The sequence below is a fragment of the Balaenoptera ricei genome, chromosome 13, assembly GCF_028023285.1.
Source record: "Balaenoptera ricei isolate mBalRic1 chromosome 13, mBalRic1.hap2, whole genome shotgun sequence".
Lineage (NCBI taxonomy): Eukaryota > Metazoa > Chordata > Mammalia > Artiodactyla > Balaenopteridae > Balaenoptera > Balaenoptera ricei.
In genome coordinates, this window is record NC_082651.1 from 53,577,486 (window position 1) to 53,594,913 (window position 17,428).

Sequence of the window (17,428 nt, forward strand, 5' to 3'; positions counted from 1 at the left end):
TATTCATTGTACACATGAAATTAATTGGAAATGTTGTTTTGATCTAGAGAATGCAGCACTCTCCTGATCTAATGAGCTTTATAGTGGAGTTGAAGATGGTTTTGGTAAGAATTTGTTTTCTAACACTGTCACCATATTCTGTAAATCTTGAATGTTTTTGTAATTCCTTTAAAAACCAACATGATTAGAACTTAAAACTTCTCAACTCGCAATCATTAATGTCTTATTTTACTCTGTGCATAAATGTGGATGGTACTTTTCTGAAACTGCATGAGGAGTAGAACTATGTGTAAGAACCAGTTTGATTGTATCCTAAACTGGGCACACTTGACACTAGTCTTGGACAGGTGGTGAAGAAATAAAATGTACTTCTGGTCTGTTAGAGAATGTAACATCTACAGAGAGATTAAAAAGTCACACATAAAGATATAATACAATGTATAAATAATTTTGTATACAACTACAGATTTCTGAAAAATTTGTTAGGCTTCATTACATATACACAGTTACATATGATAATTGATTATTCAGTTAACTATACGTAAAATACTTGATTAACAGAAGAGGGAAGACGACAGGGAATACCCACAGGCCCATGACCTAACTTCAAAGTTTTGCCAATCATATTTCTTCCCCTACTCTTTTAGGAGAAAGGGACTGGAGCATTTTAAAAGAAACCCTGGACATTGTATCCATTTCTCCATAATATCAGATTATACGTCTAACACTTAAGTGTTTTTTTGTCTGTTTTAAAATATGCTGTTATAATCCCAGTAAAGTTAGTGCTAATTCTTTATAGTTGCTTTGTTTGTATCAGTAGGCAAACACGGTCCACACATTATATTTAGTTGATATGTCTCTTAAGTTTCTTAATTACTTCCTGTAGCAGCATCTCCTCTTCCCCTCACTGTTTTTTTTTCCTTCTTCTCATGCCATCTACTCATTGAAAAGCCAGATTATGTGTCCTATAAAATTTCCTACATTCTGGATTTGGTTTATTAGATATTCATGGTGTCTTTTAACATATTCTTCTACCTTTTTTGCAATCTGGCAGTTAGATCTCAGGGTCTCAACAGAATTGGGTTCATTTGCTCTGGTAAGAATACTTTGTGCTCTGTACTTCTTACCCTGTATCAGGAGGTACATGGTGTCTGATAGTTCCTCGTTTAGAGGAGTTAAGATTGATCAATAGGTTTAGATCCATCTAATATAAAGTTTCCCATCAGCTTATCACCTACTGATTTTAGCTTCCAATGACAGTCATTGACTACATCCACTATTTCATTAGGGATTGCAAATGGTGATTTTTAAAAATCCATCATCTACATTTATTAGCTGAAAATCTTTTACAGAGAAGAATTTCCCTTCATCAGTTATTTGGTTAATTTGAGGCATAGCTTATACTGGAGAGACAGGATAAATGCTTGTTTCTTTTTCCTTTTTTTAAAAAGTCGATTTTTAGAATAATGAGGTGGTGCCTAGCAACTCAAAGGAAACTAATGCTTTTTTTTTTTTAGTATTATTATGAACCCGTGGGTTTTTTAATATTTGATTAACTTTAGTCCATTGCAGTCATTATTCAGTGCTTAAACTGTACCATTTTTGGTCAGTGTAAGCCCCTTCATGTTGGTTCCTGAGTTCTTTTAACACATCCCAAGCTTTGCTTTATGACACCAATTGCCCCAGTTTCATTAACTCATCCTATTTTTCTGAAGAGCTATGGTTTTTTTGTAGGAAATGGTATTTGGATGCCACAGTCTCAAAACTGGAGTGTTCATTGGTATTAATTCTAGGCCTTTTCAGTGGACAAAGCCTGAAAAAAATGCTTTTTAGAAAGAAAACAATCATGACTTCATTTCAAAATTTTCATTTCAAATTTGGCATAGGGATTTTACTTCTTTGACTTTATGCTTATATCTCTTTTAAATCTGAAAATTTTCATTTTGAATATTAACATAGTTATTTTATTATGTTTTTACTTGTATGTTTTACTTATGCTTTTCCCATATCTATAAAATATTTCTTTATATTTGTTTTACAAAATTACAGTACCAATATATAGCTACTAACAACTGAAAGCAGTTTGATATTTCTTTGTGGTTCTTTTTGAGGCCTTCTTATTGTTAGGAGCAGCTGCCACATATTTAGAGCTTATTTACTTGCTGGATTTGTCTTGAGCCCTTTTTTTAATCCTCATAACAACCCACTGAGGTGGAGCTTTGGTGAAACGTTTGGGATCAAAATAAAGAGTATAAAAAAAATCAGATTCTAAAGTTTAAATTTTGACTAATGAATTTGTAAGCCCTAATTAATAAGGATTATCAAAATTCATTATCAATTTTGTCAAAGGCCACAACATGATAACCTTAAAAAATGTAAGGTGAAGAAGTGAAGCGTATTTTGGTTTACGTCTCCTTGACATTGAACAAAAGTTTGAAAAGTTTCTTTTGTCTTTTTATCATAATTTTGATAACCTATACAAATAGGACGAAGGCAGTGATCCCCAACCTTTTTGGCACCAGGGTCTGGTCTTGTGGAGGACAATTTTTCCACGAAGCTGGGGGGTGGGGGAGATGGGGGGCATGGTTCAGGCGGTAATGCGAGCCATGGGGGGCGGCAGATGAAGCTTTGCTCACCGGCCGCTCACCTCCTGCTGTGCATCACCTCCTGCTGTGTGGCCCTGTTCCTAACAGGCCTCAGACCAGTCCACGGCCTGGGGGTTGGGGATCCCTGGGCTAAGGGAACCAGAGTAAAAACTGTATATACTGTGGCTCGTTACTGCTGAAGCTAACTTTAAGCTCTATCGGTCATTTAATTTTGAAGAAATACTCAATAGTTTAAAATAATTGGGGATTGATCTCCAATTCACAATATTCTATTTAGTACATTTGTCATTGCATTTCTGAGTAAAATGAGATCCTCTACTTTAGCTTTCTAAAGAAATTGTGGACAGAGTTGGTGATACTATTGCGCATTTATGGCACTGTACCTAAAAACGTAAGAATTAGTAGTTTATTGGGTTGTATTGTTAGTAATAGGGTTCATTTAATATAATCACTGGTGAAAGTATTGAGAATGTTGCCCAAATGAAATCAGTAGGTGTTGATCTTATTTCAGGAAATTTTGTTAAATCTCTCATGGAGTTTCCTAGTAATAACTAGGCGTATAGTAGGAGCTTGTACATATCTGATAGATGAACAGTTGTTTTAAAAGAACTCAACAGGGTAAATTATTTTATTCCTTTTTTATGGCTGAGTCACTGAGTGCCTAAGGCCTCAAAACTTGGAAATGTTTAAAATTAGGAATTAAAACCTGTTTGTAAAGCCTGTGTTCTTTCTACTATGTACCTTTGCTTCCTTGTCCACAAAGAACACTTTGCTTCTCTGCCTTTGCCCTTTTCTCTGTTACAGTTCTAGAATAGGAATAACTTGTCTGACCCTAGGAAGAAGGCAGAGTTTACAAATGTCATAAACCTAGGATTAAAGTACATTTTTATTATTATCCAAGTTTATTTTTAACCTTCAGTGTACGTGAATAGTAGTAATTAATATTTTTGAATTTAAAAAAGTTTCCAAATACTGTATAGCTGTTACATCTGTAAGTCCAGGAATGATATTGACATTATTATTAGTAGTACTAGTAACAGGCTAATCTTAATAGTACAAATTTATTTCTGTGGACTATCAGGCTATCTATATACAGCATTAGGTATTTAGTTTATAAAAAAGCAGTATACTTTTTGTCTTCTGGGAGCTTCCCTTCTAATTCACATTGACATTCTGGGCTTTACAAACCTGCTTTCACAGTTTGGTTTGTTTGTTTTTATCCTATAGCAGATTTAGAACTGTATTAAAGTAGTTTCAGTAAACAGTCCTGATTTTGAAACGCTGTTTTGTAAAAATCTATTCTTTCTAGTGTTACCTCAATTTAATTGTCTCCTATCCTTGTTTAAAAAAAAAAAAAGGATAAGGACTAATAAATATATACTTAAACAAATAAAAATTTATACTTATTATTAGGGTTACCAGAAGTACTTATAATTTTTATACTTCTTCCCATCTGGTTTTGTTATTTATTATATCTGGTTTTTAATTTCTTTATTGGTTTTTATTAATTAATTTCTGGTTTTATTATTTCTTTCCTTTTTATAATACCTTTTGATAATCCAGACCATATGAACATCTGTATAGATACATTTATTTTTACTTTCCAAATAAGATATTTGTCTAGGTTAGCACCTTTGAAATAACTGGTAATTTTCAGCCTCAGCAACTCTAGTGATGTTTGTATTGCTTGTAAAAGTGTAAATTTTAGTTTTGTTTGGGGGAACATAAACCATCTTAAAGATATCATAGGTGGGCTTAGCAGGGAAAGGAGCTGTGATCTAGCCAAATAGATGGCAAAACACTTAGCTGGTCTGGGAGTAATACAGCATGTAAGTCAGTGAAAGAAATTAACAGGTATGTATTTCTTGTGATAATGAAGGATTTTTATAAGAATGTGATTCACAAAGGTGTGCAAATGTATCAGTCTAGGCAATGTACATAGAGTTCAGGCTTTTCTTTAAAGGTACATGTTTCTTTATATCAACAGGAGTAGAAAAATAGTGAAGCCTTGAGAATGAGGGGGTTTTGTGTGTGTGTGTGTGAATTTTTTTCATCTCTGATAGGCATAATGGTCTAGGAGAACATGAGAGTCTTAAGTTTTTATGGTATAATAATTGACAGTTTTACATGACCTTCAGTGCAGTCCTTTACCCTTTTCGTGTCTTTTTTTATGAGAAGGGGAATCATTCAGCTGGATTTTCTGTAAAAATAATGGATACTTTAGTTAGGTACAAAGATTACAGAATTGTGTTTCGTAATCAGGTACTAATAATTCATTGTGTAGCATTCCGCAGCTGATTCAAGTTTTTTCTTTTAAACAGGAAGTTGCTTTAAAGAATAAAAAAGAGCTGTATGTACTACCTCCTCCTCCCCAGTTCTACTCAAGCCTTATTGAAGAGATAGGAACTCTTGGTTGGGATAAGTATGTCTATTTTAAAATGTTTTAGAAATGCCTTTCTCTTACGCATTTCAATTTAATATATTTTCAGTTTTAGCAATTTATTTTGCACTGTTTTTAGTCAAAAGTGTCATGTAGTTAGAGTATCTGATCCTTATTGTGGCTATGAATTAAAGGTATATCATCATAAAAAAACTGACCTACAAGGTAGCATTCTAAATATAATTTGGAAAAAAATAACATTTTTATGTACACAGTAAATTAAGATGTTACCATATTTTCACTGAACATATAACATTATTTTTTCTTTTAGTGAGATATAATTGACAAATAAAATTTTTACATACTTAAAGTGTACAGTGTGATGATTTGATATACCTATACTTTGTGAAAGGATTGCCACAATTGTATTAATTAACATTCATCACCTCACATATTTGTCTTTTTTTCTGACAGTTTTTTTGTGTTGGTTTTCTTGTTGCTATTATATGGAGGGGAGAATTTTAGGAACTTCTGACTGCCATTTTCACTGACATCACCCAATATATTTAGTTTTATGTCTATTATCTTGCTATATGTTTTCTATTTGTCTCATGTATTTTGTGTTTTTTTTCTTCATCTGCCTTTATTTGAATTAATCACAATTTTTATTATATTTTTCTTTCTATTAACTTTTTAGGTATACTGTTTTTTATTATTTTAGAGGTTACCTCAGAGATTACAGCATACACATAGCAAAATATACATTGTTATCGTTACCAATTTTCTTATATTGCGAGGATCTAAAACTCTTTAATGCATTTTCTCCCCTTTGTTGTGTTGTTGTTATAATGCATTTTAATTCTATATTTAAATTTAACAAACGTTATTATTGTTGTTTTTAAAGTCAGTATTTTTATACATACACACACAGTTATTTCTCCCAGTGTTCTTCATTCCTTCGTTACTGCATTTCTATCCTGTCTAGAGTAATTTTCCTCCTGACTGAAGAATTCCCTTTAATATTTATTTATTGAGATAAAATTGACATAGAATATTATATTAGTTTCAGATGTATGACATACTGATTCAATATATGTAGGTATTATGAAATAATCACCACAAGAAGTCTAGTTAACATGCATAAGTACACAGTTACATATTTTTTTCTTGTGATGAGAACGCTGAAGATTTATTCTCTTAGCAGCTTTCACATATACAATCCAGTTGACCCTTGAGCGTCACGGGGTCTTATATGCAGATTTTTTTTCAATAAATATGTACTATAGTACTATCCAATCTGCCATTGGTTTAATGTGTGGATGTGGAACTGCAGATATGGAGGGCCAACTGTGAAGTTATAGGTAGATTTTCGACTGTGTTGAGGGTTGGTGCACCTAACCGCCATGTTGTTCAGGTCAGCTGTTCAATATTATTAGCTGTAGTCACCATGCTGTACATTACACTCCCACTAATTATTTTCTAACTGGAAGTTTGTGCCTGTTGACCTCTTTCACTCGTTTCACCCACCCTCCACACCCATCTCTGGCAACCCCCAATCTTTTCTCTGTATTTATGAATTCAGTTTTTTAGGGTATGTTTTTAGATGCCACATTATAAGTGAGATCATACAGTATTTGTCTTTTTCTGTCTGACTTATTTCACTTAGCATAATACCCATTATAGGTCATCCAGGTTGTTGCAAATGGCAGGATGTCCTTTTTTATGGCTGAAAAGTATTCCATTGTATATATATACACCACATTTTATTTATCTATTCATCTGTCAGTGGACAGTTGGGTTGTTTCCATGTTTTGGCTATTGTAAATAATGCTGTAGTGAACATGGGTGTGCAGATGTCTCTTTGACATTGTGATTTTGTTTCCTTCGGACATATGCCCTCAAGTGGAATTGCTGGATCATATTGAAGTTCTGTTTTTAATTTAGAGTACATACACATTTATAATTGCTGCATCTTCCTCGTGGATTTTCCCTCATCATTAAATGTTTCTTTTCGTATCTAGCAATATTTCTTGCCTTAATGTCTACTTTGTTAGATATTAGTATAACTCTACTAGATTTTAATACTCTGTTGAAATTCTCCATCTTTTTCTCTATTTTTTTTTTTATGGTTTTAAAATTTTTCTAACTACTCCCATAATCTAGATCCCCTTGAGTCTCTTTTTATTTTTTTATTTTTTTCTTGTGGTTTTCTGTCATATAGTCCCGGATCTTGGCATTCCTAGTGCTTTTATTAATTTTTGTTAATAGACTTAATTTTTTTAGAGTGGTTTTAGGGTCATCGCAAAATTAAGAGGAGGGTACAGAGATTGCCCATATACTTTCTGCCCCCAAATACACGCATAGACTCCACCATTATCAGCATCCCCCACTGGAGTGGTACATTTGTTACAATGGATGAACCTACATTGACACATTGTTATCACCCGAAAACCATAGTTTATATTAGGATTTACTCTTAGTGATGTACATTTTATGGTTTTGGACAAATGTATAAAGACGTGTATCTGTCATTATAATATTGTACAAAGTAGTTTCATTGCCCTAAAAATGCTTTATGCTCTACCTATTCATCCCTCCCTCTCCCCTGACCCTTGGCAACCACTGTTCATTTTACTGTCTCCATAGTTTTGCCTTTTCCAGAATATCATATGGTTGGAATCATACATTATGAAGCCTTTTCAGATTGGCTTATTTCACTTAGTAATATGTATTTAAATTTCCTCTCAGTCTTTTCATGGCTCATTAGCTCATTTGTTTTTAGCACTGAGTAATATTTCATTGTCTGGGTGAACCACAGTTTATTCACCTACTGTAGGACATCTTGGTTGCTTCCAAATTTTGGCAGTTATGAATAAAGCTGCTGTAAACATCTATGTGCAGGTTTTTTATGTGGATGTTATTTTTCAACTTTGTTGGGTGAATACCAAGGCCTAGACTTTTTTTTTTAACAGCAAAGAGTAAGGGTTTTTCTTTATTTTCACAATTGAATCAATACAAAATTGAATACTGTATAACAAAAAAAAATGTAAAACCTTAAATCTCTGTGTCTCTTCTCAATAACATGATTGTTTTTTCTTCGGGGGAAAAAATAACCAAAAAAAAAAAAAAAAAAAACGGCAAAAGGGGAGAAATGAGGAAACTGGCTTAATTTGTAGGCATTCTAGTTAATGCACCTTTTTTCACTGTCTTGGCTGTTCTTCTGTACTTGCCTTTGGCCATTCAGGCTGCAGTGCTATACCTAATAATATTTGTTGAGTGTTGGAAATTGTGTATTAAAAAGTTCGGAAGCTCCAGATGATATTTTGTTCTACAGAGGGTTTACTTTTTTCTTTACTAGGAAAATAAAGCGGGGGCAGGTTGCCATAGAGAGTGAAATGGTTCCCGGTGGGTTGTAGTTTTTGCAGGGCTCTTATTGCTCCTCTCCCTGTCCCAGGCTATAACCCTCCAGAGCTTTCAAGCAAGAGCCAAGTGTGCTCATTTGGATTTCTCCCTTGGTAGATCCTAAACTCTAATCTTTGTCTTCATTAGGCTAGTTTACCTTTAGCCCATTAGAGTCTGGGTTGCATTTTGGGCAGTGCTTCACATACCTCTTGTTTACTTTGCCTTTACCGGTAACCCTCCAAGGGTTCCCACTGAGAGCTTAGGGATGTTCACTGGGACTTTTTCCCACTGGTAGGTTCTAAATTCTAATAAATTTCTCCTCAGTATTATGAGATTTCTAAATATTATCCTTTGTTTTTGATTGGCTTTCTGCTTGGCTTTTTATCCTCTTATCCCTTGCAGTTTATTAAAAGTTTTGATGGAAAATTGCCAGGATATAAGGCCCCAGTCTCTGACCCTACCTTTTCACCAGATTCTGGCCCTTTAAGTCCATTATTTTTATTTCTCTATCCTCATGAGGTTGCCAGAAATGCTGTTAGGGTTTTTGTTTTGTTTTTTTGTTGTTGATTTTTTTTTGGTTTTTTTGTTTGTTTTTTTTGTTTTTGTTTTTTTTTTGCCACTTACTAGTAGCTCTCTGCCTGCTCCATTTACCCAGATCCTCCTTTTCTTGCCCTATGCCCAGAATTGCTAAATACCCTGAAGGAAAAATGGCTGAAGTGTTGGCTTACTTCTCCTCTGTTCCCCCTTCTTCAGGACCTTGGTCCTTCAAGTCCTGGTTGCTTTAGCAATTTTTTGACACCTTCAAACTTTTTTTTTCTTTTCCCTTTCATCAGGCTACTTTAGTTGTTCTCAGAGGAAGTTTTGGTCTTCAGTAAGGTACTCCATTTTAGCCAGAAATGGATGTTACATATAATTTTAAATGTACTGTTACGGTGATATTGAGGACTGGTTAATGCATATTCATGAAATTACGTTTTATTTGATAAGATATCATTCCTGAATAGGATTTGGGATGGATGAAACCCTTTTTAGAAAATTTAGCAAAACAATGGAGGGGAGAGACAGAGAAGACAAGTAATGAATTGAGATGCACTCTTAACAATTCTGCTGAAGTTATGAAGATTTTTCTTGAGGCGTTGATGTCATGGACCTGATCATTCTTTGGATTTAAAGTGATAGAAAAGAGAAAAATTATTTTGACTTATTTTCTGATGCTTAAATGTTAAGATCTTAGTGTTTAGAGGATAATTAGGAATGGAGGAAGGGTTTGGAAAGGGAAGAAGAAATGTTCTTCTAGTTTTATTTCTGTTATTTTGATATAGTCAGTTTGAGGCAGTTTTCTAAGCAGATGTGACATTATTGGGAGAACTCCAGTAATGAAAATCAGTTGAAGCATTGAGTATGCAAATATCAGATTTTTGAATTGTTCATTTTTTTCCACCTATTATTTATTGAATGCCTATAATGTAAGGCAGTGAAGATACACAAGCAAGACTTAAGATTCCTCATGGAACTTACATCTAGTGGAAGAGTCAGAATTTAAGTAGATGGATCCCAGTAGTACTTAATTCTAACTCAGATAGGTACTATGGTGTATACTTACAGGATTTTTGAGAGCTGTTAGCAACAAAGTTATAAGAGAAATAGTGCAAGTATATAAAATATTTTATGGAATAAATGTTTTTATAGATAAATAGGAAGTACTGACTTTTGCTTTGCTTTATATACATTGTTCTGATAGCGGAGAAAAAGGAACAGGTCTCTAGCTTAGATAATAGATGAAAGCCAAAGGTAAGCATATGAACGCCTCTACCATAGCATTCATCACAATATAAATGTTTGTCTCCCCCTTAGATTATTATATATAGGAACTTCCATTTTTAAGTTCCTGCTAGCTACTTTATAGAGTTCTTGTCTAATTCTCAGAATAAGTTTCAGGATACATATTTTCATCCCCAGCTTTGTATATAAGATGAGTGTATATTGCCAAGGCTGGCTGCACAACAGTGCTCAGGCATTTGGCGTGACTGATGGCGCCCTGGAGGTGAGCTGTGGGGATAGCTCTGGTATGGAGCCTTTAGTAAAGTTCCCTCAAGTACCTGGACATAGTTTTTATTAGTTTCAGCCTCGAAGTGTGACTATCGCACCACGGATAAAATTGGCCATGTGCAAAATGGTAGTTTTGAAATCTGTTGCTTAGATTTATGAAAGCTCATAGTTTAATTATAGTGACTAGGATGCATGATTGAATTAGAATATACCTGCTGTTACCTAATCATTAGTTTCATAGTCTTTACAAATAAACAGTGTGTTAGCAGAAGAGAAGTTGTCCACATGGATTGATTGTGAGACGCCAAATAGTATGATTTTGTCCGTATTTATCCAGCAGTGTCTGGCGAAGTAAGAACATCTCCTTTCAGTTTTATTTTTGTGACTTAATTCTTAAATCAGGCCTGGTATACTTGGCACACTGATAATACTGGGTTTCAGGACCCTCAGAGCTACAAATGAGACCTGAACTGTGCTGTCCCTGTGCTAGAATTGTTAACTTTTGAGGTGCTGCCTGAGCAGCTGTCTAGCTTCTTAATTTAAAATATCTTTTAAAATAACACACATAATGATTTGCATGACAAATTGATTTAAATGGATTTTCAGAATCTTCATGATTCCTAGACCAAATGAAATATCTATATTTTACTTACACTCTAAATAATAATCTTGTAGATTTGTTAGTGGAATAGTAAAATCTGATAATAAAAGAAGGATTTTTTTTTTAAGATAAGGAAAACCTTGCTGTGTTTTTAAATTACATACTTGACATATCTAATCAGTTCTATAGGGTCAAGCTTTATAAAAAATTCAGTTAGAAAAAAGGAAATGTTTAAAAATATGATTGAAATCTTTCCTTTTTCCTCTATATTCGTATACCCTTTTTTTTTTTTTATAGAAATGACATTGAGAATTAGTAGCTGATCTTAAGTTTGATTGCTGCTATTGTAATTTCTACAGTAGTTTCAACTTCTTTAAAAACACACTAAAAACAGCAAGTTGTCCTAAGGGTAAGATGAAGTTGTGGATGATTTTGGGTGTTATACTGGCTCAAAAAGTGGGTGATGCAAAAAAGTGTCTTGATGGGTTTCCATTAACTTCTGCTTGTGTTATGTTACAGAATGGCTCATTAAAACAGTAAGAATTAAACAGAATTCTTGGGGTTTAATAGGATTTTCTGTTTGGTATTAAGAATGTCCTGAAGTTGAAAGCTTTGTTTGCTTTATAGAATGGCTGATTTATATCCCACTTTACCTAGGATAGTCCTAACTTATGCCTTTTATCTTGGCCCCTTTTAGTCTCAAAAGTGTCCCAGTTCAAAAGAAATGCATAGTCACTTTATTTATAGGATATCTTATGTTTATTTTAGTAATCACATGGTCCTAGATAATTCAGAGCTTAAATGATTCAAACAGGGGGTAGTGACCTGATGGTTTTGTCCTTTTTAATGTAGCATATTATTTATCGCTTAGAGTGAGTAGAATTAAACTATTTGGCCTTTTAAATTTATTTTGGGAAAGAGCTGAGTTTTACTAAATTTGTTGTGCTGCTGAAAGATTGTCAACATGTATTAAATTAGATTTTTAATTAAGTCTAATATTTTTGAAATGGACTTAATTCATTGATGGTGATATCCTCTATAATTCTCAGTGCATTTCAAAGAATTATATAACATATTGGGAGAAATGGAGATACATGTTAATACTAAATTAATTCCAGTAATGAGACAAGGGCTTTAATTCTGGCTTATCAGCTGTGTGACCTTGGGCAAGTCACATAACCTCTCAGAGCCACATACTCTTCATTTTTTAAATGAAACCAGTGATGCTTAGTAATAAGGGTTGAAAAGAAACATAAGTATGTGACTCAAATAATTCCTTGTGTAAAGTAAATATAAAGTTGTTGAGACACTAGTTCACCAAAAGGTCCGACTATGTATGAGTTTTACAACATATAATTAGTGTTATGATTTAATTATAATCATAATGATAATTTTGTTGTATAACGCATAAGAACATAGATGTTAAAAGTATGAATTTCATTCTAAATGACCTTTATAAATAGAGTGCTTTTACCTCATACATATGTCCAAATCACTGAATGCAAATTATATAAAAGTGAAAAAATTGTCCTTCTAAACATTGGTAATATGTTTAGAGTATCTAGTTGAACAGAATTTGCATTTAGTTGTTTAAAACTTACATGCGAATCAGTAAATATGAACCAGTCTGACAGCAGCTTGTTTATGTTCATATAATACATAGAGCATTGACACATACATAGAAAAATAAAACTTTCATATCACTTATTAAAAAAAAAGCTTATTTGATTGGGAGGCAAAACTTAACACGGAAAGGAGCAGTATGAGAGTTTAGAGAAAGGTGAAGTTCTTTTGTGCTATGGATAATTTAGGAAGGTTCTGAGAGGAAGTAGATATTGGGAAAGCTTGGGAGGAATATAGAAAGCCTTAAAAGGGTAGGAATGGGGGAGGCAACTTTGTAGTGATGGAAACGTGCAGTTCATTTTTGGACTTGGGAGTGGATCAGTTGCTCACATAAGAGGATTAATATTAGGGCCGGACTGAAAGGTCTTGACTGTTAGGCTAAGGATTCTTTATATGCAGGTGATGGGGACTCACTGAGTATTTTTGAGCAAGTGGTTGATATGATTAAAAATATACTTAGGAAGATTAATCTAGTTAATGGAAGGCAGGATAGACTGGTGTACAGAAAAACACAGGGAGGAAAAATGTTAACTAGGGAGGTTGTTTTTTGAAGTAGTTAATGCTTAAAGTTGAGAGTGGAAATGGAAACTTTGGTGCTTTATTAAAACATGAAGGTCTTCAGTCTGCCTTTTGATGTTTTTAGTACGTAAATGCATCTAGATATTTAATGAAAAAAACTGTATAACTTAAGCTTTTGGTCAAAGTAAGTACAGTATTTTAAGAGATATAAAGCACGTTCATTCTGTTTTTCTGTACTGATAACATTCACCTATTAAGAACAACAACAAAAACCTCTCTGAAGCTTAAGTATTAATATCCCTTTAAAATGTTTAAAAAACTTAACTCTTGGGCTTCCCTCGTGGCGCAGTGGTTGAGAATCCGCCTGCCAATGCAGGGGACACGGGTTCGAGCCCTGGTCCAGGAAGATCCCACATGCTGCGGAGCAACTAAGCCCGTGCGCCACAACTACCGAGCCTGCACTCTAGAGCCCATGAGCCACAGCTACTGAAGCCCAGGAGCCTAGAGCCCGTGCTCCGCAGCAAGAGAAGCCACCGCAATGAGAAGCCCACACCCCACAACGAAGAGTAGCCCCTGCTCACCACAGGTAGAGAAAGCCAGTGTGCAGCAACAAAGACCCAATGCAGCCAATAAATAAATAAATAAATAAATAAAATTTAAAAAAAACCTTAACTCTAAGTTTAGTGCCATTTTAGTTATTGCAAGCAGTAACTTATAAAGAAATGCAGCAAATGATAAATGCAAAGTAAAGTGCAAAAAGTATAGTGTTTTATTTCTTTAGATTTTTATATTTATGTTTTTATAATTTCTTAGTCAGTTTTAGAATATGTCTAGCTAAGTAGTAAATACCTAAACTTCTAAATATGTTTTAAATGTGATTATAACTTTTCAAAAATTTGAGCTTTCCAATAATGAAAGTTGCCCAAATGTATTATTTAAATGAGTAGAAATTATTTATTTCATGTTTAAATTGAGATATCCAACTTACCAATAAAAGAGAACATTTGAAATAGCCTTTTTTTAAGAAAAACTGATTTTAATATTACTTGTAAGAGCTTATTGCTGTTTTTTTCCCCTTTAATATCTCTTCTGTAGACCAAACGTTAAGATATTCCTTTCTATCGTGAGTAGATACAAATATTGATTATCTAGTTAAGGTACAGGCTGAGCTGCTGTTAACAAAGAGAACTCCAAATCCTCAGTGTTTCAAACAAAATAGAATTTTATTCATCTCTCATTTAACAGTTCACAGGTAGGCAGGTGGTCAAGAGTGAGTTGGTGGCTTTGTTTCACAGGGTCATCCAAGAGCCCAGGTTTCTTTTGCTTTTCAACCATCCACTGGCTGCGTTGTTCAGCATAGTAGCTACTAGCCACATGTGACTATTGATAACATTTAAATTAACTCAAATTAAAAATTTAATATTCATACTAGCTACATTTTAAGTCCTCCGTAGCTACATATGATTAGTGGCTACTGTTTTGGACGGTGCAGATATAGAATACCTCCGTCATCACAGAAAGTTCTGTTGGTCAGAGCTGCACTAAGAGGTTGTTCTTGTTGGCATGGTCTTTGCTGGGTCATATTGGCCTAAGTTCCACTGTACAGGAAGGGAGAATGGGAGGGATTGGGGGAGGGGTAGCCACGATTTTGTTATAAATGATCCAAAAGGTGCACATATCACTTCTGCTTGCAGTACATTGGCCAAAATTTAGTGATATGCTGATACCCAAGGACAGCTGGAAGGGTTGCTAGCTGGATGGAGTGTACCCAGCTAAAACTCGGTTTAGGTGGAGTGCTGCGGTGGCTGGGATCCTACTACCAAAAGAAAGAAGCTGAGAATAAATACTAGAGCACATTTGCCATTCTCAGTCACATGTACTAAACGTGATAATAATCACAATTAATTTTCTCCTTCTTCCCCAAACAAAGTAGACAGGAATCAACATGGGTAAAATGTTTAATTTTAAATGACGATGCTGAGATTAACCTGAAATTATAAATTTTTAAAAGTTTGAATTTTGTCTTAAAGCTTAACAAAATTAACCTTATGATCCTTTTGACTGCAGGGCAGTATTTTGAGCATAAGCCTGTTTTTCTCTAATGTATTATTTCTACGTCTTAAACTTTGTCCGTGTGATTGCAAACAAAAGACTAGAACTTTAGTTTATTGCTGTCTTATTTTATAGATGTTCCGTAATGATTTTGAACATGTTGATGCCAAGCAGCAATGAGAAGTATGAAAAGTACTAGTTGGTGATTTAGTTGTTCCTTCTCTCTCCCTATTCCTTCTTGCTCGCTCTCTCTATATATATTCATCATGCTTCTAAACTATTTAGGGCTTATAATGAAAAGCAGCAGGCTTTTTCCATACCATATCCCATCCCTGGTCTTACACTTTGAGACAAACACTCTGAAATGTTCATGTTTACAAGTAACTTCTGTATTTCTAAAAAATATGCCTATATTCAGCATTGCTTGATTGATCAGAATTAAATACTGATTAACTACTGTAATAAAAATGGATTTAGTTCATATACTGCCTTCTCTCTCCCTTCATCACTATTCTTTTATTCTTCTATTCGCTTTAATATTTCTTAAACTTCTTTCATGTCTGTTCAATTAAAGATGGTATCTCTTACTCTCAAATTAGCAATTACAAAATTTAATGTTTCTAATCTTCCCTCCTCATATCCTTCTCTTTCTCCTTCTCAATTTTTGTTGTCTCTGTTTTAAATTGCAATGATCAAATATATTTACATTAGTTTCTGTAACTATAATTAAGTCTGCTAGCTTTGTCTATTGCTGAATTCTAAAAATTGTAATTAGTAAGCAGTTTAATTTTTTATGACTACATAAATATTTTTCACTGAAAAGCTAATGGTAGAGCAATTACCATTTTTAACATAGCTTTATTGTTTATGATTTAGTTTAAAATTTCCTCTTCCCATTTTGGTTTCTCGTATTTTTTTAAAGTTTCCTTAATTTCTTCCCACATATAAGTAATACCCTCTGTTCTGTAGACTTTCTTTTTTTGCCAGCTGTCTCCCTCCTGGAGCCCTCTTTCTCTCTCCTCTAATCCGTTTCGTTACTCAGTGCTCTTCTGACCACTTTACATCTTTATAAAGTTTGTTGAAAATTTGCTTTGATTGATGCTATTCCTTCTTGTGCTTTTTATAACTGTGGGATTATGCATATCTTTTTAAAATTCCTTTTTTCTGTGTGTGAGTAGACAGAGGATATAAATGCATATGCTCATCTCAACATCTTGAATATGAAGTGTTGATGTTTTCAAAGAGTCAGATGCCCATATATCTAACCCTTAGAGTCATACTGATAAAACATGTGATAAAGTCTCATGTTGTAAATTTTTGAGGGGAGGGGGATATGAGACATTTACAAATAAAGCTGAAAGAAAATAATGATTAACTAGAGTCATTGATATTTTTATGTAAATAAACATTTCTAGAATTTTCATTTGTTTTCTAAGACTCTAGACTTTTTATAGATTATGATAAAACATTTTTTCTGTTGATAAAGATTGTTCTGTTTTACTTTTTATTCTATTATTGAAGATATGTGTCTTCAGATTTAGATCTGTTTTTCATTACAAATAGTGTTCCACAACTTTATTGCCCAGCACTTCTTGAAATTGACCCATTTTACCATTATATCTGGCCAGTGACTAAACAGCATATAGTGTTGTTAAAAAAATGTTTCCTAGGTTAGGAAGCTAATGTTAGTTTTGAACTCCAACAGGTTTTACCATCAGTCTGGGTGATAAGTTGTGCAATACTGTTAGGCTACTTTTTATCTTCACAAGAGAATGGTACTGTAAAAATGTCAAAAAAATATCCACATGCCCAGTTCACTAGTAAATATACTGCTAAATTTGAACCTTTTTGGCAGTAGCTTATGCTTCTCAAGGGACCATATTTTTACAGAATGATATATTTCAAAGGGTATTGGTTTCCATTGTAAAAAGTACATGCATTTAGAGCAACTTAAAGCCAAAACAATTGTGCTTGTGGTATGTGTTTAAAATATTAGTCATCTTGAATACATGCCCAGGTTAAGTGTCAGAAGCTATATATTGCACAAAAAGAAAATTTATTGTTAGGAGACCAGGCTGTACCTGTGCTTATACAGCATTTTCCTTAGAGGATCAATTTGAGTATATGAACTAATACTAGCCAGGCTTTTGTACAGTAACATTATTTATAATAAAGGAGAAGTTCATTGAGGAGAAA

The 17,428-nt window shown here is 33.7% G+C and overlaps 1 protein-coding gene across 3 annotated transcripts in view; it reads left to right on the plus strand.

Annotated features, from left to right (window-relative positions):
- Window positions 1-17,428, plus strand: part of FANCL (FA complementation group L) — a 77,881-nt gene that overhangs the window by 14,082 nt on the left and 46,371 nt on the right. Inside the window, exons 4-5 of one of the 3 annotated variants that reach the window (XM_059943287.1) lie at window positions 48-104; window positions 4,928-5,028. The exons of 1 other annotated variant lie outside the window; for it this stretch is intronic. In XM_059943287.1, the coding sequence (XP_059799270.1) occupies window positions 48-104; window positions 4,928-5,028 (158 nt within the window). The remainder of the gene's footprint in view (window positions 1-47; window positions 105-4,927; window positions 5,029-17,428) is intronic. One more of the 3 variants, XM_059943288.1, reaches the window with a different exon arrangement.